At 36.6% G+C, this 19931-nt stretch overlaps 1 protein-coding gene across 3 annotated transcripts in view; it reads right to left on the minus strand.

Annotated features, from left to right (window-relative positions):
* Positions 1-19931, minus strand: part of Dgk (diacyl glycerol kinase 1) — a 313927-nt gene that overhangs the window by 144341 nt on the left and 149655 nt on the right. The window contains exon 5 of one of the 3 annotated variants that reach the window (XM_090388889.1): positions 16644-16860. In XM_090388889.1, the coding sequence (XP_090245015.1) occupies positions 16644-16860 (217 nt within the window). Of the gene's footprint in view, positions 1-13016; positions 13131-16643; positions 16861-19931 lie in introns of those variants that run through there. The other 2 variants (XM_090388891.1, XM_090388890.1) reach the window with 2 other exon arrangements.

Here is a 19931-nt window from a genome sequence, read left to right on the forward strand (position 1 = left end):
CCTGGAAGACAAAGGCGGAGATGGATAGATGAAATTCGTGAGTTTTTGGGTAGTAAATGGATGGCCAGTGCTCAAAACAGAAGGAACTGGAAAGTTGCTGGAGAGGCCTTCATCCTCCAGTGGATTGAAATGGCTGATGATGATGATGATTAATATTATAGGCATTCAGTGCAAGGAAGATGCGGACTTTTGCTGCACCAACAAAAAAAAAAAAAAAAAAAAAATAGATAAGAAAATACAAATTATGGACTTCTCATGTAGGTAACTGTCTAGTTTATCTTTGGATTTCTTGAAACTGTCAAGCCACAACTGACTGTGAGGCAAATTGTTCCAGTAGTCAACAACTCGCTAGCTAAAAGAACACTTCCTACAGGTCTAAACCTGTTTTCCTGTAATTTGAATTTATGGCCTCTTGTTCTGGAATTCTTCATAACAGTGAAGATTCCGCTTTAAATCATTTTAACCCCCCCCCCCCCTCAGAGCCTTATAAACTTCAATCAGGTCCACTCTAACGTTCCTGGTTGCCAAGCTCTGTAGCCCACAAAATCGAATTCTTCGAATTAGCCATCTTTGGACCCTTTCAAGCTCAGTCTTATTTTTTTTTCTTCCCGTCCCCAGATGTCTCCCTACTTGGACACAATATTCCAATGACGTCGTAAGACTGCTTCTGAAACATTAATGAAGTCAACAACACTAATGACTTTATTAAGATTTTTAGCCAATATTTGAGAATTTTCACATTAGAACTATAAGGTAGTGGTTAATAGTGCATTACCATGTACAAAGAGATAACTCTGGTCAAGGGTAAGAGGAAGAGTTTGTTTTACAAGGGAAATTAAGATGGCCTTAAACATTATTTATATTTGATTCAATGAGAACTGGTGAATCGAACAGGTAAAATACTAAATGGTAAATGTTCAAAGAAAGAATTGAACATTTACCACATTACTTGATGAACATTAATTGATGAAGTCAGTAACAGAAAAGCCAGTTGCATGGCTATAAGAAAAAGTATCAAGAGGCACTGAACATTATAACTAGTGTAAACACGAGGCTGTGGCAAAGAGATTGGGGCGATAGTAAAGTTTTTCACATATTTAAATGCTAAAACGAAAGGACTAAATCATATTGGTCTAACACATCATATGAGCGTTGTTTTGGGGTTGAAATACTATCTATCCAGTTATCGGAAAGTAAACGAATGTGAGATGTTCGAAATTGGAGTGACAGAGAAACTATTAAATCAATTCTCTTCATTGGTGATTCCCTTCTGATTCTTCTCTCTTTCTCTCTCTCTCTCTCTCAGCGTAATTCAGAATTTTTTTTTTTTTTTTTTTTTAGCTAGTGCAGCATACGTCTTAGGCTTTCTTGCACCATATAGCTAATAATAATGTGAAAAAAGTACGAGGGCTGATGGGATTTCATTGTTATTAAAAGCAACAGAAATAATTACAGAACTCTTTATTATAAGGGCGTTTCCCTGGAATCAGGCGAAATATTAAAAAGACAAGGATGTGGGAAATGTCTCCAATTTACAAAGGTGGTGGTTCCAAGAACCAGGTTTGTAATTATACAGCTGTAAGTTTACTTTTCTGGAGGGAAACATGTAATTACGATTAGCATTAGTAGAGGCATATGATGCAAGAAAGCAAGCTTATGCAGCAGCAGCCAAAAAAAAAACTTCCACTTCACCCCTCCGTTCGTTCGAAATACCTGTCCAGCTGAGCCTTAAATTTATTTAGGCTATCAACTTCCACAACAAGGGATGGAAGTCTGTTTCACCAACCAACTACCTGCAAAAGGCAAACTTCCGCACATCTATCCTACATCTGTTTTTCCTCAATTTGAATTTATGCCCTCTCAGGTGATTATTCTGAGCAAGAGGAAGAATCCCATCAGCATTGAGCATGCTCAAACCATTCAAGGCTTTACACACATCTATCAGATCACCTCACCGGTGCCTGGTCTCCAGACACTGTAATTTGCAAAACTTAAGCCTTTCTTCGTAAGAGCAACCCTTTGTTCCATTCACTAAACTTGTTGCCGTTCTCTGTACTCGTTCCAGCAGCTCTACATCCTTCTTGAAATGAGGCCTCCAGACCTATATACAGTACTCAAGGTGTGGCCTGACCATTGTCTTATACAAGGGAATAATCACCTCCTTATCCCTGCTAGAAAAATTTCTGTATATCATTGACAATACTCCATGAGCTACTCTTGCAGCCCGTCTGCACTGCTCAGAGAACTTCATATCTGCCTGCACAATTACCGCCCGGTCCTTTTCATTCTCTATCACTGTCAGTGTAATACCACATAGTTGATACATTGCTCTGGGGTTGCTGTTTCCTACATGTAGTACTTTACATTTGTCAATGTTAAACTTCATTTGCCACCTCTCAGCCCAACCTTTCCAGATCCTTTTGCAGCAGCATAGCGTCAGTAGTGTCTTTAACAACCCTGCCAACCTTTGTATCATCTGCAAACTTGGACATTAAGCCTGATATACCATCATCAATATTATTTATAAATGCAGAAAACAATAATGGACCCAACACTGAACCCAGAGGGACTCCACTAATAAAATTAGTCCACGATGAGCAGTGTCCATTGATTATCACTCTGTCTTCTCCTCCTCAACCACCCCTTTATCCATAGCAGCAATTTGCCTCCAATGCCACACTGCTGCAATTTGCGCAGTAGTCTTCCATGAGCAACAGTATCAAAAGCCTTTCTAAGATCCAAGTATATAATATCAAAGTTATTTCCTGCATCATAGTATCCAATCAAATTGGTCAGGCAAGACTTCCCCTTAACAAAACCATGCTGTGTCTGAGCTATAACTGAAGTCTTGTCTAAATGATCCTGCAGTGCTTCTTTAACCAGTGTCCCCATTAATTTTCCTGGAACAGAAGTTAAACTCACAGGTCTATAATTACTTGTATCAGCCTTTGATCCTCCTTTGTGAATTGGGGTCACATCTGCACATCTCCAGTATATGGGTACCTCCCCTGAGTCCAATGAAGATCTCATAATTATGGCCAAGGGTTCGCTTACTTCCTTTGCTGCCTCCTTTAATATAACTGGATAGATCCCATCCACCCCAGGTGCCTTTCTTGTGTTTATCTTCAACAATTTCTCCTCCACTTTACTCTCAGTTATTACAAGATTATCTAGCTTACTGCCAGAGTTGAATATACCTCTGGCATTCCCCTCGTTGAATAACTCCTCATGTGTGAATGTCGATGCAAAATATTCATTTAGTTTGTTAGCTACCTGAGCAGGATCATCAACAGTTGAACCATCGATATCAAGTGGACCAATCTGATTCAACCCCTTCCTTCTAGAGTTTACATAAGTAAAGAACTCTTTGCTGTTTTTCTTTGCATCCCTTGCCAAAGATTTCTCGTAATCTGCCTTCGCCTGCCTTAACCTCCTTTGTAACTTGGTTACAGATCAACTTGTATCTATCATAGGCTTCTGTGTCACGTGTTAATTTGTATGTATTCCATGCATTTTTCTTCTCTACCATATGTCTCATTAGTTCATCTGACATCCACTTAGGCCTAAACCTTGAACAATATTTCTTAGTTGGTATGTAAAGCCTAGTAACTTCCAAGATAAGTTCTTTGAATGCTTCCCATTGGTAACATCATCAGTTGGTCCCACCGTACAGAATTTAAATACTGTCTCAGACCACCACAGTCACCTTAACGAAAGCAAAAACACTCCCCTTTGCCCCCGATGACAGTTACCTCTGAGTAAATCCCACTTCAGCACCCTGTGATCACTGCCACCTAGTGGTTCCTCTATCTGCACATTCTTAATGCATGAAGAATCACTACTAATAATGAGATCAAGAGTATTACTCCATCTAGTTGCCTCCCAAACATGCTGCTGTAGAAATCAATCATCAAATAAATCCACAAACAAAGTCTTGCTAGTCTGTGAGTGACCTACCCACAAATTCCAGTCAATATCTATGAAATTAAAATCCCCCATTATAAGACACTGATTTACTGGCCCACTATTTTTCTGTACTGTTGTTTATTATACTTATTAGTCATTAGGCCTATAACACACTCCTACTCTCAATTTTGATCTCCGAATGTTTATGTCACACCAAACTGACTCGACACTGCACTGTCCAGTGATGTCGACTGGCTTCACTTCCTTGGATTTTGTGTTTCTTAACTAATAGCATAACCCCTCCTCCCTTTCTATCCTTTCTGTAGACGTTGTACTCTCCAAATTCCAGTTCTGCATTCCTTATATCTGTGTGACACCACGTCTCTGATATCCGAATAATATCCGCCTTTGATGCTTTGAGCAATACCTCAAATTCATCAAATTTATTTACCAAACTCCTAGCATTGGTGTACACGCAAGTATATATGCACCTGTTCTTATTCTTAGCTACCCTAACACAACCCATGTGTTTGCTTGTACCGCAATGACTCCCGGCAGTCTCTGAAATATCCTGCATCTTGTTTTCCAGGCTTCTGCTCATTCCAATAGAAGCAGCGCAAGAATCACTTTCACCTCTTCCAGTGGCTACTGTTAATCTATTAGTCCTTGTATCCCTCCAAGCTAGCAGTTTTCTGACCCATCTAACACTGCCTCGATAGCATCAGCAAATATTCTTGCACCCTTTCTATTTAAGTGTATCCCATCCCTGTATTAAGGGCATATTGAAGGAGCATCTGAACAGGAAAGGAATTCCAGAAGAAACATGCATAGGTTTGTTAAAGGGAAAAAAAAATCTGTGCTGTGCCTGACTAGTTCGATTAGCTATTATGAGGTCACAAAAAAATAACTGGTTTCAAAGAATAAGTCTGCCTCAGTATGGTTTAAACTTAAGTAAGATACCGCCCGCCCCACATGAAAGAACAACAACAACATGCTACTGATGAGAGAGTACGGCAGATAAAGGGTTAGTGGGAGACCAAAGGTGCGTATAAATAACTATTAGTTTGAGTGAATGTGGCTTTCACAAAGAGTAAAGCGTGAAAGTCCAAACAATTCAGGGCCATGTTTTTGATATTTGTTAATGACATTGAAAAAGCATAAGAGGTTTGACTTCAAAATAACTGCAATTAACAGTAACCGAGGTATGTTGTTTCACGAATAAATAGATAAATTTAGGAAAAATGGCAAATGGAGTACAATATTGGCAAATGTAAAGTTTTACATTTGGATATTAGTAATTTCGCTTATCATGGTACTTGGAAGGTTGATAATGAAACAAACGTAAAAGTAATAATCCACATGAAGTTTTTTCAAGGGCAGATAGAGGCTTCTAGGAGTGTACGCTGTTTTATTTTTACGTAGAGGAATTATGCTAGAGGAAGAAAGCGCCCGTTATTCTATTACATAAAGCGGAGATAGGTAACAGTTGTTCAATTGCGCGTTGGACGCAAATGTTTTATGTAGAGACATCAAACACAGCGCGAAATGAATTTTGACCACTTATAATCGATACTAAATATAAACAACAAAAAATTAATAATAACAATACGTCACCATTTAGAGAGCAGTTAAGAGGTTTTATGAGAGAATATAATCTCACCCAGATGTTCAGATTAAAAAATAAGCAAATAAAAAAATAATAAAAAAAACACGAGTCCGTCAGACGACGCCACGTGGATCACAATTTTATTTTGGATTAAGAAATAAAGGCTCGACAACAATTTTTTTTTTTTTTTTTTAGCTGGTCGCAGCGGGCCACGTGTTTTTCGAGCCGGGTCCGGCTCGTCCACACCTAATATAAAGCATTAGTTAGTTTAGGTATTTCACGCATATTTTGCTACTAGATCGAAGTGTTTAAGGCTTGAATGAATTAAACAATGGGGTTAACTTTTTTAATCTTTCGAAGATGACACAAGCTCGAGCAACACACTTATATTAAGGGAGGACAGCTGTATACTGGATATAAGGACATTTTCTTTTAACCAAAAAAAGGTTCATTAACCGTTAGAACAAATTACCATTAATCTTTTGTATTTAAAGAGCTTATCTTATTTAAGGAAGGACTGGCCAAATACTTGAATAACAAGATGACTTTTTTGAGACTGACGCCAAATGCCTGGCTTCGTTGCATGTCTACTAAACGTAGCTTTATACAAAGGTGGTTCAAATGTGAATGAGAATTTTTTAATATTTAATTAATTCACTAAGTATCAATAATAAAAATGTATTATGGTATAATTTAGGGCTAAAGCCTCAGGTTATGTAAATAGTTTAACTAATGTAGAAGTATAATGTATAGTGCAATACCATGGAAACTCGTTGTGAAGGTATTCACAATATGAGATATACTTAATAATGCCAATTTATAACTACTTATATAGTTGGCTATGTACAGAAATGATGCAAATGCACTAACTTGTACATTAGTAAAAATGTATCATTTAACTTCTCGAGATAATCTCCTTAATCTGAACACACCCATTTATCTCTTAATTTCCCAATGTCTTCTTAAAAGAAACTTTTCGGTAGTCGTTGGAACCAGAATGGTACGGCTTCCGTTCTAGAGAAATAAGCTTATGCAGAAAATTCGAAAAGATTTTGCTAAATTTTCACTGCTTGTGGATGATTTTGCCCCACTGCCTATTTATATTCGCAGTTGCCCAGCTGACGAATCAATGTCCTCTTTGGGGCCATTTCGAATAAGGTATTCACTATTGAAGTTCATCAGAATTCGTAGATATTCTCCATCATCGTGTAAACATAGTCGTTTGCCGCATTTTCACAACTTTCATGTCTTCGTTCGACAGAAACTGCAAACAATGTACTACATAAGAGAACTTCTCTTTCATACATCACTGAGTATTGGCTGAATTAGACTAGCCGTGCCTACTATAATTAATGGTTGTCCATTTACGTACGTGACACACACACACGAAAGAAAGAAAAAAAAAAGCAGCACTACCCATTTTTAACCTCGCTGCAATAAAACAGTTCGAATGAATTTGTAAACTCTTCTATACACGGCTATACAATTCAATTTATTACTCAAATTATTATTTTAACGCTAGAAGGCTTGTCGCTCATATCCATGTATGTGTATTTTGCCATCGAAAAATGTGGATCGATTTGCATGGTCTGTGAATTAAAAAAAAAAAAAAAAAAAAAAAAAACAGAATAATTCGGAGAGGGGGGGGGGGAATCCTATTTCCTTCGCCTTAGATCGGCTAACTACAGTCTAAATTAAACAGGCCTTTAGCAATTCTTCCAATCGTCGATGGGATCGAATGCAGACTTCTCTTAAACAATTGGCAAACGGAGTTGCATCGTGCTGACTAAGCTGATTCCTGACCACACGAATACAAACGGAAATAATTTAGTCTCATTCATATTTGAATCAATATCATAGTTTGTGGGCTCTTTTACATTCATTCTCCCCCTAGTCGAAGAAAATCTAAAACAGCGGTAGTAAGCAAAGACGGTTTTATATATATATATATATATATATATATATATATAACTCATTTAGATTGAAAACTAGAGAATTTTTTAGTTTACTTTACTAAAAGAAAAAAGTAAACTAAACTTTAAAAAAAATGTTCACATTAGAGTTAGTCTATGAAACTGCAATATCACATTATTAAGTCGAAAAATTAGATAATGCAGCAGCATAATGGGAGGACCAAGACTGCTAGCTATTTGGCGGGATGTTTAGGAACAGTGAAGCAAATTACAGATAAAGCAAGCTAATCTGATAATGAACTTAATTCATAAATAAAAGATACTGTAGTAGAGCCCATAATCTTCTGACTAAGTAAAGTACACTAAAATGTTTATGTATAAACGGGAATATTGCTACTATAGTAACAATTTTTGTTACTGTAGTAGAGCCCATAATCTTCTGACTAAGTAAAGTACACTAAAATGTTTATGTATAAACGGGAATATTTGTTTCTGGTACACTACGTAGTGTTGACAATATAAAAATAAATGCAATTTGATTCCGATCAATATAGTTGAATAAATACTTTCGGTGCGAGGATCATGAGTATTTTTGTATTCAAATAACCGTAGATCTCAATTAACTGGTCTGAGATAAATGACGCTAGTAAATCATTTGATAATGTATATCTGTATATTTGAAAGTTCGCGGAGTGAATGGCTGGAATGAATTTACAATTGTACTTGTAATAAATAGGAATACCAAGGTTCGAGTTTCAGTTGGAACATCGCTAATATAAATTTATATATTAGCGATTTATACATTAGCCCAAACTTGGAAAAATTTTCCAAGTTTGAGCTGTTGCTAGTAACTTTATTTATGATAAAACTTTCATTTTTTATGGAATAGGTCACTCAAATTGTAAGGATGTCATCACGAGTTTTTGTTGATAGTAACTTTACTTATAAATGTGTACATACATCAATTTTTTATTTTTATTTTGTAGAACCGGCAATATTTAATCAATGCTTTGATCTCTCAAATTGTAAGGATATCACCATGAGGTGCATACATGCTGAGCTACGAATAAGTAATACTTCCCTAAAAGGAGGAGCATAATGTTACTTATCCTTAATGGCAGCGTCTGTGTCACCGCCACAGTTGTTCGGTGCTTTTTGGCACCATCTGGTGTAGCATCAGGCAACCAACATTGATTATTTAACTCACACGATGAGAGAAATTTCTAAAGTTGTGGTAATAAAAATTTAACGGTTTGAGCTGTTTCTGTCTTTAGGGAAGTTTTGCTTAATTAGCGCAGCATGTAGGCATCTCCTGATGGTATCTTTACAATTTGGGAGAAAAAAAAACAATAACTATGTGGCAATATTTAAATGAAAAGACTTGTCCTTTCATTCAAATATTTTTGCTCTATAAAAATGGACACAATCATGTATTACAGACAAATATTACTTTTACTATACATAAATGTTCGTAACGCGTTACGTATTTAAATAAATTTTACTATACGTAGAGGCTACGCCGGATGCACCTGTTTGTGCGATAAAGGAGCTTTTCATAAATTTTGAAATCGTCGGCAAATAAATATTGAAATCATAACAAAGGCGTCCTTGAAAAAAATCGTTCGTATAAGAGACGGATAAAAAAGCCTCCATATGCTACGCTGATCCCACACTAGCACAAAATACTCGAAAGATACAGTCGTCTCATTGAGTTGATAGTTAATGCATTGTAGTCTGAGGAGGAAAACAAATTGATCTGCTATCATCCTAAATGAAGTCGGTTTGCGCATCGGTGCGGATAATAATGACTTCAAAATATAAGGGCCCGAGCAAATATCTAAGAACTTTAGGACATGAAAATAACCACACATCAACGTCACTGAGGATCGTTACGGACCAAAAACCAGTGCAGGCCAAATTTCGACGAAAATTATGCTTCGCATCACACATTGTTCCGTACACTGCTGTTGATGCGTGATACATAGCAGAGAAAGTAAATATAAGTAAGAAAGAAGTAACATTCTTAAGAAAGGAGAATAATAGCATTACTTCTAAATGAGCGAAGCAGCAGCCTTCTAAACATTAAACATCCACTTTTGCAAGAAACAATTTTTCTACAGGAACAATATACAGCATCCAGTGAAAGGGCAGGGGAAGTAAAAAAAAAAAATCTATGTGCTTATTACGTCATAAGAGAGGGAAGGAATTTTTATAAGAAAACCGTCAGTGTTTAAATATGTGCTCATCAGATAGGAAGACTAATTTCCAACAGTTCAACCTTAAGGGCCGAACACGTGAATTTTCAGTTATGGCTGTGTCCTCATTAGTCCTGCGAAATTATTCTTTTCGTTACCACTCGAAGAGATAATGCCAATTCGACACATAACCGTAGCAGTATCGCGTGCTGTGACTGCTTTGTTATAAATAAACGCTGCTTACCATAATTTGACAAATTTTAAAGATGCAAACAGGAATTTCGAAGGTTGTTTGGCTAAAACGTACAAGAATATTTTGGGAATCTGGAATGCAAAAAACCTTTCAGTGGTCTTACTGTAAAAGAATTTATAATTTTAGCGCTTTTTGACAAAACGTTGCCCTTTTTAGGGTAAAGGCTATCCTTGATCAATCAACGGGCAGGTCAGCTTCGAAAACGGCCTAAGAAAATTGAGGAATTACGGCATGTGTTACCACGTGAACAGTAATAACGGTCGGTTCTGTGCTTTAGACTCGACCACATATCACTAGGATTTCAAAATTGGCCTTTAAATGATTGGGTCATTGAAATGTTTTCTGTATAGTTTTCTTTCCATTTACTTACAATCAACTCGATAATTTTTTGCCTATAAAAATTTACGTGGAATGCAGTGTTGGTTTAATCTGTTATTAGAATTAGTTGTTTCTCGTGTATGACTTTCTCCCAAAAAATTAAGGAACTGAATACTTCCACCGCTTCTGAGAGAAGTATTGAATGCTTCTGCTGTTATCAATATATGCAGTTAATCAATGATCATACGTTAATAAAGGGTAAAGTTGCTTTGAATCATTCAGTTATACAAAATCTATAATTTTGCTACTCTTCCTCTTCTACGTCTCGGAGTATTTGAGAGAAAAAAATCACGGCTTCGTTACTGAATAACAAACCTGGCAAAGTGAACAACTGATGTCCACAAATCTGAATCGTAGCGATTTGTTCCGTTCTTCTTCTGTCCTTAGCTGGCAGCTGGGGGAGGCGGTTGGCCACGCAACCAGTATGCTGCTGTAGGTGCCGCAGGGTTTCGGACTTGCTCTGTGATGTTCTTCCATACCTTACGATCCATGGCTTCAGTCCTGGCCTGGTTAAGGTCGAGACGTCGGCTCTTCAAGTCATCTTCCACTTGCTTGGCCCACGTTTTCCTAGGCGCGGTCCGTTGGATGCTCCATTGGGTGGGTCGTTGTCTCCAAAGGAGTGTGGATGGTATTCTGTTCGTGCCCATTCTACATACGTGGCCAAACCATCTAAGCCTTCGCTTCTGGATTTGGTCGGCAATGGTTGGTTGCTGTTGGCATCTGGCGCGGATGGTATCATTTGTTCCGTTAATCTCTAGCTGACGAAGTTCTGGTCTATAACGATCCTGTGCACGCAGAATTAATGAGAGTTGGAACCTGTAAGACTTATCTTATTTGCTGCATGTACGTGGAGTTTTTCTGAGCTCTTGGTGGATTATCCTTTAACGTCTTAATAATGCGAATCACGTATAGAACAGAAACTTCTTTCTTTTGGGCTGCTGTTTCGATATCCCCGCTCCTAAAACAAGGAAGGGGCTTCTTGTTTCGGTAGAAATTTGTTATTAGTTGTTTATCTTCCCAAGTTTCAAAATCCTGATTTAGAAGCGATTAATGCATGCAAAATTCTAACTAAAGAAAAACAGATCGGGTGACGCAAGTATGAGAAAAACTGAAAGAAAATTAGACCATTCTGTTCATTAAACGCAAAAATCAAAAACATTTAGAATGAAGCGGTAGTTTCACAAGACTACAAATCCTCCGTTATGATCGGATTTTTCACCGAAGTGAACCATGAGAAGCTTCGCTCTTAAATATATCGTTATAGTTCGCAATGTTGGCAATGCAACATCACCCCAGCCTGATAAAATAAATGAGCAAGTCATATTATTAGTATTTTTTTATAAGCATTTGCTTTCCTCCCAAATATATTCTAAACAGTATTAGCCTTGTTAATTATTAGTATTTTTATAAGCATTTGTTTTCCTTCCTCAGACATATTATAAACAGTATTGGCCTTGTTAAGGCAGTATTCTTAAAACAATACCATCAACTTTAAGTGATTATGACAGAAGTTCTAATCTTCTTGGTTTTATCTGTTAGTTCTGATCAGACTTTAGCTTGAAAAATTAGTAAAATGAAACATTAAGGAGGCAGTGCAATGAAACCTCAAATGAAGTCACGAGATGTAATAGAAGGCTTTTCATTATGAATAAGAACCCGGTTTCACCATATTTAGGATTCCTGTTATCATTTTTATTGTTCTTGTATTGAAATTACGTGTCTGCTCCGGGACCAGGAAGCAAACTTATCATGTTTCAAACCTGAATTCTTAAGACTGAGCCATTGCACACACACAGAATTCGGCAGCTTTTACCGCTTGGAGTGTGGAAATACCAGATAAGCGTAGCTTGATGCGGAATAAAATAAAAATTAATTACTGATACAAATACATGTGAATAAGATTAACTAACCTTTCCTATTTTGAAATGATTCTAAAGTGCTGGAGCGTGTTTGTCAGAATTCAAAGTGAGAAAAAGTTTTAAATTTCTACTGTTCATTGTGTGACACTTAGTTCAAATCCAAGAAAGACTGGTGGTATAAGTGAAATCTTCCTCATAAAGCAAAAATGAAGCAGCTGTTCGTTGCATTCCTGTAATGCACTACACAAGTACATCGACAACACGGTATGACATGGATTCAAAGTAATATGCGGTGTTCCTAAACAGAAATGATTTCCGTGAGATCTCATGGATAAAGTACATAAATCACTTTTATACAAATATTCTTCAATTACAGTTTTCCGCGAATTGCCGGAAACCTCACATGAAAATATAATGTACATGCCTGTGTTAAGGAATGGTCAAAGCTCTACAAATGAAGTGGATTCTACAATGATGCCTCAATGCCACATGGTGGTTAAACTCCACTCTGGTCGATACAAGTATGATAAATGGAGTTGCTGTAGCTTAATAGGTCCTTATTACATATTCGTATAACAGATGAAACCAGGAAGGATTTAGAACTCCACCACGTGTATCAGACTATCATCTAAAGACAAACATCAATGCACTCTACGCACTAATAAACATTAAAACCTCGAATTACAGTTGAAATTCGTGTTGAAACTGACTTCTTTTGAATAGTACCAAATGGTTGAAAGCATTAATTCTTCACATTAACAGAGCCACTTTCAGATAGCATAGGAAGAAAAGAAAGAAGATAATGATAGAGAAATATCAAAGAAAGGAAGAAGACAACAGATAGCGGATGTTATAAACAAATACACTATAACAAAGACAATGGAGACAGACAGGAATTTCGCTTACTGTTGTGCACTAAAATGGAACTGTTGGATTTCCTTGAAGAATTACGTGACACCTGGCTATGACTGGGAGAAGAGTCCGTGGACTTCTGATCCGAGTAGTTTTGAGTCACTGTTACCAGAGGGTGGATGGAAGCGCTACCTAGGGAGAAGTAATGAAGTGCATAGTTACAGGTGCTCGTTGTTTTCCTTTATTTTTCACGTGGACATTATTAGCAATACTCTTCTTTGAAATTAATATTTCTGGAATACTGATCGGGCTGTTAGATTCTCGATCACTCATTGTTCAGCTCACTGAATCGGCTGACAAAAGTATTTATTTTTCTTTCCAATCATCTAATATTTAAAATGTGAGTGAATTTGTTAGCAAAAATACGAAAAAATACGATGTTCAGAGTCGGTTAGGTATGTCTTTCATACTGAAAAACGGGGAAGGTGTATAATGTATCAAATAATATATTACATTTATATTATAAATTATTATATTTATAAAACGCATTCATTTAATAACATTTCTTTTTATTAATGACATTGTTATGACATTTATTAATGACAGTTACAGGCAACGGTACGATAAGATGGATTCTTATAGCATTCACGAAGAACAGTGCCTGTTACGAAATGTCATGTAACTTATTAGAGTTGTAACCGACAGCTGCTATTGAACTCAAATAACCCATCATTAGGCAACATAATAATTGATTAATTTACTTCGACTGAAAACTACACAATTTTCTCAAGTAACCTATGCTTTCCTTTCATTGTAAGGTTCGATTAGGTTAACTTCTTTATGTTCAGAAAATAACAGAAAAATATAACATTAGTGTGAAGCTTGACAACTCGCAATCGAAAGCATACCAATGAAATTTATGACAGGTAATGAGAAGTGATAGCATTTCAAACCAATCAGATTCATGACACAGCAGACTGCTCCCGATGAGTATGAGTCACTCTTATCGTACATTTGCCTACTTACTATATATATTAAATACATATCCGTAAGATTAATAATAGTTATTTTAAAGTTTATATCATTATATTTTCTTGCACAAATTAATCGATGTGCGAATTAATTTGTGCAATTAAATAAATGTATGCTAAAACAAAATGAGAAATTGTTTGCCAAGATTTGCTGTTTGCTTTTTATTTGGTTTTTAGGAGCATTAGCAACTAAGGCCATATTGCTCCGAGGATATGCGGTGGTCATTCCCTTTCCGCATCCTCCCTGTTTGGTAGTCACGGGCTCGAACCCCGGTCTAATCAAGAAGCGTGTGCTGCTCCTGCCCACCTGGCTACGGAGGCGCCCTGAGATTTGCAAATAATATTTCAACATAAAATAATGCATTTAACGTCGATCCACGTTCTCGCCGCCACCGTGGGTAGAGCGTGTACTTCCCGCTTAATGCAATATGGCCCTATCAGCTTCTGTGTCGTTAAACTCCATAGCAACAACCTCTTAATGAAATCTAGGTTCTTCACTGTGTTATTTTTGAATTTCTGGTTTAATACATGCGATATATGTATTTTGATAATCTTTGATACAATTATAGCAGTCTTATCAGTACGCTATTTTTAGCATACTTGGAAGCACTTAAATTTTAAATTCGCATTCATTCTAGGAGGAAGAACGAATCTAGTTTTAATCATATAACTCAACATGATGACTGAGTTAGGAAAACTAAAACTGATTTTTTATAGTAAAAGGAGCAATATTTCCACTATCGCCATGCAACAGTCAAACTCTGTAGCACAAAACATCACAGACGTTAGAAAAAAAAAAATGCCCAGTAACCTTTGTTGAATGGATTCGTTCCACTAAACTGCAGCGTTTCACAATATGAAAGAAAAAAAGATATAAAAGTGGAGAGTTACAGTCGCCGAGTTGAACATTTTATGAGATTAAGAAAGACGGCTTCGATAAGAAGACATCCATAACGTAGTGATTGTTTTAGTTGTAAATGTCAAGAAGGCAATAAAATGTTACGTTTGTCGACGATAAAGCTATCGGAAGATATTTTAATAAAAAAGCGAACTGCCTTCACAGAATGAAATGATGGCAGTATAATGTTTTAGAGGAAAATTAGTGATCAATATAACGATATGAAATAAGTAAAAACTGAAATATTGCAGTGGACAACTAATTGTTACCAGATATAATTTCTGCCAACATCTCACTGGAAGACTGAGCGAAAAGAAAGAGCAACTCACTCTTACCGATACTGGAGTGGTAACTAGAAGAATAGGCAATTAATATTTCCTATTATTTCCATAAGAATAGGAAATCGAATCTACCAGCAACAAAATACGGATGCACCTTTTTTGCATAGCCTGGTGTTCGATAAAACAGAAGAACAAATAATACTATTACTGAAGTGAAGTCATCAGAGGCTACTTAGGTTTATTTTATTTATTTTTTGTGCGTGTATAACTCTGGCTTACCGTTTGAAGTCAACTGGGAACAAAACGATTTCTAGGAAACTTAATAGTTTATTACCGTTAAAACAGATTAATTATACTGAAGTCCAAGATGTGACGTCAGTGTATTATGGTTATAAGCGGCGTGTGTTCTAAGACCAGTTTGTCTGTGTTTGTGAGATTAAAAAACCAGAGTTCATCCCACACCTTTGTCCGAGAAAGGTCGACTCAACCCCGCTTGAAAAGAACTTAAGATCCACTTTTATCCATACAATTCTAATTAGGGTATCTCCACAAGGTTGACAGGTGGAAAATCCAGTCAGATCTACTGATGAAATTGAGGTACACATTTGTACATCTGTTTCCAGTAGTGAGGTCCAATTTTTGCTGAGATATTGTTTAGACAAGGGGCAGGCGGAGTAGCATTTTTTCCTCCAAGAAAATTTCCGTATAAACTAGAGTATCACCCATCATAAAATGTAGGGGAAAATAAATACAACTAATTAATATTTTTTCATCTAAAATATTTTGTGGTTTTTTTGTCGAAAATTCATATTTTATTTCTAGTTTTAATGGATTACACGGATCGCAATTTAAAATTTCCATAAACCACCCTTTCTCGATCATAATGCCTCTTGCACCGTGATGGGATATATAAAAAGAAAATATAAGGTTATGTCGCTATACGGCGCAAGAACTTTTTTCCAGAGAGATTTTGCTTATTGTTCTGGTGTTTTTTTTTTTTTTTTCCATTATTTATTAAACTTACTTTCTTATTTTGAAGCACTTTTTACGAGTGCCGAATATGTAAAATAAGGATGATTTTTTTTTTTTTTTTCAGGACAGGGATATGGAATATAGACAAGATGATGAAATTCATCTTCATTATCTTGTCTGTCTAAAATAAAGGAAGACTGCTCGGAAGAATGAGAAGGAAGAACTTTTTGCAAACTAGCCATTTCTAAGACCAAGGAGATAAAGGCATGTTTTGGAAATTGGCTAAGAAAGGTCAGTAGAATCCAACTTAGTAGCCGAATACGTTAACTTTATGCGTTAATATTGATAAAGCCAATATTGAGGAGTCTGAAAGTGCTTCCGCAAATTTTGAGTTTAACTGCCTTCCTAATTAATAGCGATTGTGCTACTAAGCTATATTTACTTTCTTCCCCGCTATGTACACACGCACACACAGAGAGTTAGTTTTAATTGTGCCTACCTGCCCTACCCCGTGATCCACTATCGCTATCACTACGATGATGTCCAAGGTTATGTAATTTCTCTGTCAATCCATGGAGTTTCTCGGCCAAGCTGTGATGCTTTTCCTCTTTGCGTTGTTCGGGTGGCTGTGCGTCCTTGGCTAGCTCCGGCATGGAACCTCCAGTGTTGTGCGATGTGATTGGGGCACAGGCTGTCGTTGACGTCACCGCCGCCATCTACGGAGAAGACAAAAATAGAAATGGTTGGTGAAATTAGGAAGAATAAAGATAACGCTTGACCGCTCCCAACAGTGTATGCGTGTCTTAAAAGGTTACTATTTATAGCAGCATCACGCTAGGATTTTCACCGTTGAAACAAATGGAATACTTCCATTAATTCCAACTTAAAATTGATCTCACAACTCCGGAAAGGGAGAGGATATCGATAGACCGGAGTGTAATTTGTTATATAGTGGTAGGAACATATGCAAAATTTGCTGGTAGTCTTTTACAGTAAGTTTGGTTTTGATGGATTTTCTTTAAAAGAGAATTCAATAATGCTATAGTCATCACACGCTCATTAAAGCATCGTATGTTACTGTCAGAAGAAATTTCAATTGACATTTAATGAAAATGGCTTGGTGATTTTCTTTCCCATCATAATCTACCATGCGGAACTAGCCAAGTATTAAATCTAATATAAGATAAATATTTACTCCACCTTAAGGCGAGGGACGTGTTCTGTATTAAAAAAAAAAGAGACTATCAATTTAAAAATTGAAGGCACGAATAGCATACCGTTTATGCACTCATTTCAATATATTACACTGCTTAAAAATGAAATGTATCTACATATAAAATATTCTTTACCAACAAAAGGTTTCTCTTTGATATCCTAATGGGAAACAAGAATGATTTTATAACGTAGCGTGATGCATGAATTTACATTAGGCTAGCTTGATATACAGGTGGGTGTGTGGGGGGGCGGGCCATATGCCACTTTACCGAGAAGTAAATTACAGAAAATAAGCTCAAACAATTAATTTAATTTAAATTCACTTCCGCATCATCATCATCAGCCATTTTCAATCCACTGCAGGATGAAGGCCTCTCCAGCAACTTTACAGTTCCTTCTGTTTTGAGCACTGGCCATCCATTTACTACCCAAAAACTCATGAATTTCATCTATCCATCTCCGCCTTTGTCTTCCAGGTTTTCTTCTAGCTCCTCTTGGGTACCACTCTGTTATTTTCTTAGTCCATCTGTCATCATGTCTTCGAGCTATGTGTCCTGCCCAAGACCATTTTAGTTCTTTAGTTTTGATAAGAATGTCCTTTACTTGAGTTTTCTGCCTAATCCATGTGTTTCTCTTCTTATCTAACAGTCTGATTCCCAATATAATTCGTTCCATTCTTCGCTTTGTAGTTCTCAGCTTCTCTTCCATTCTTTTGGTGAGTGCCCAAGTTTCACTTCCATAAGTCATGGTGGGGAGTATACATTGGTTCATTATTTTACGTTTCAGACAAACTGGTATATTGCTCTTCAGTATGTGACTATATTTCCTGAATGCTATCCATCCAAAATTTATTCTTCTCTTGACTTCCAGCCATTTATCATTATTACAGCTAATAACTTGTCCCAGATAAGTATATGACTCCACCTTTTCAATTACTGCTCCTTCAATCATTATTTCCCTTTCCGTGGCATACTTGTTCATCATTACTTTTGTTTTAGCCATATTCATCTTTAGTCCAAAATCCATACTAACTGTGCATAACTGATTAAGATTTTCCTCTAATTCTTTGGGATCGTGGCTTATAACCACAATGTCATCTACAAATCGTAAATGGTTTAGGTACTCTCCGTTCACATTGACTCCTTTCTGCGACCAGTCTAATCTTCTGAAAGCTTCCTCAAGGGCAGCAGTAAACAGCTTCGGAGATATCGTGTCTCCTTGTCGAACTCCTTTCTCGATTTTAAATTTGCTACTGTCTTTGTCTAGTCTTATAAAGGAGGTAGCACTCTCATATATTTTCTTCAAAATCATAATTAGATAGTATGAATCAGAGCTGTAATACTCAATATGTTCTACGTTGATAATAATATTAGTAAATTAATAAGAGGAGTTTACCTCAATATAGTACGTGGAACACTTCCGTATGATACCCTCCAGAAATTAAAACGGAAAAAACGAAAAAATCGACAACTTACCGGTACATTAAAGTAAAATATAAATAATTAAAGTAAAATATAAATAATTAAATAATCAATTTAACACTATTCAAAATCAATTCAAAACAATTAAAATTCAAATTAACGCAATTAAAAGAATCTAACGAAAATATTCAAAACGATTTTCCTTCCTGAAGCTGACAATGCTTTTCGACCGACTGTCGTGATCACAGGAATGAAAATTACCGAATCAGGCTAAACCTGCAACTTAAATAGTGATTATGTGTCTTCGCGCATGCGCGTAAAGGTCCACGCATCGGAGATCAAATATGGCCGCCGAACATTAACAGAATTCTCGTGTAATTTAATTTCAACGGTTTCTGCAATTAATAGTCGCGTATAATTACGTTGAACGTTAAGTATTTTGGCCTCGTTAAATAAAAAAGTATGTTTTTCGTTAATGGCATGAAAGGCTAATTCTGACGCTGCTGAACGAGAAGCACGAACTGAGGCTTCGTGTTGATTTACACGGATATTAAGAGAAAACCGCGTCGAACCCTGATAAGACGAGTCGCAATCACCGCAAGAAATGTTGTATACTAGATCATTAATTTGTGTTGCGAACGCCGAAAGAACCGAGCGATTGTTCAGTATAGTGTGTAACTGATGGGATAGCACATTCTATATGATTGAGAGATTTTTGAAATTGAAAAATTGCATTCCAAATGCTCTGTGTGCAGTACTGTCAACTGAAGCTGTGTCTGACGATGACTGGAAAACACTCGAATTGCTATATGAAACTTTGCGACCAGTTGAAATGATTCTGAAGGCTATAGCCTCAGAAGATACAGACTTACTTAAGGCAGAGTCTTCAATAGAATTTCTGCTTGCTAAGATTGATACAGCAGAAACCCCATTTGCTTTAAAGTTTCACCAAAGCCTTTTGCAGCATTACAATGCAAGACGAAATTGCCAAACTGTGGCTTTGCTGAGCTATCTACACGACCCCAAAAATTTTAGGAAAGAAGATTCAGGTTCAAGAAAGTTTGATTTTCCAAGTAAGCATGTTTTGAAAAAGCACGCTGAAGAGATTTATCAGAGATTATTTGCAAAACATTCCGAAGGAGTCTTAGCGT

The sequence above is a fragment of the Mastigoproctus giganteus genome, chromosome 14 (assembly GCF_048544385.1).
Source record: "Mastigoproctus giganteus isolate SK-2022 chromosome 14, ASM4854438v1, whole genome shotgun sequence".
Taxonomy (NCBI): domain Eukaryota; kingdom Metazoa; phylum Arthropoda; class Arachnida; order Uropygi; family Thelyphonidae; genus Mastigoproctus; species Mastigoproctus giganteus.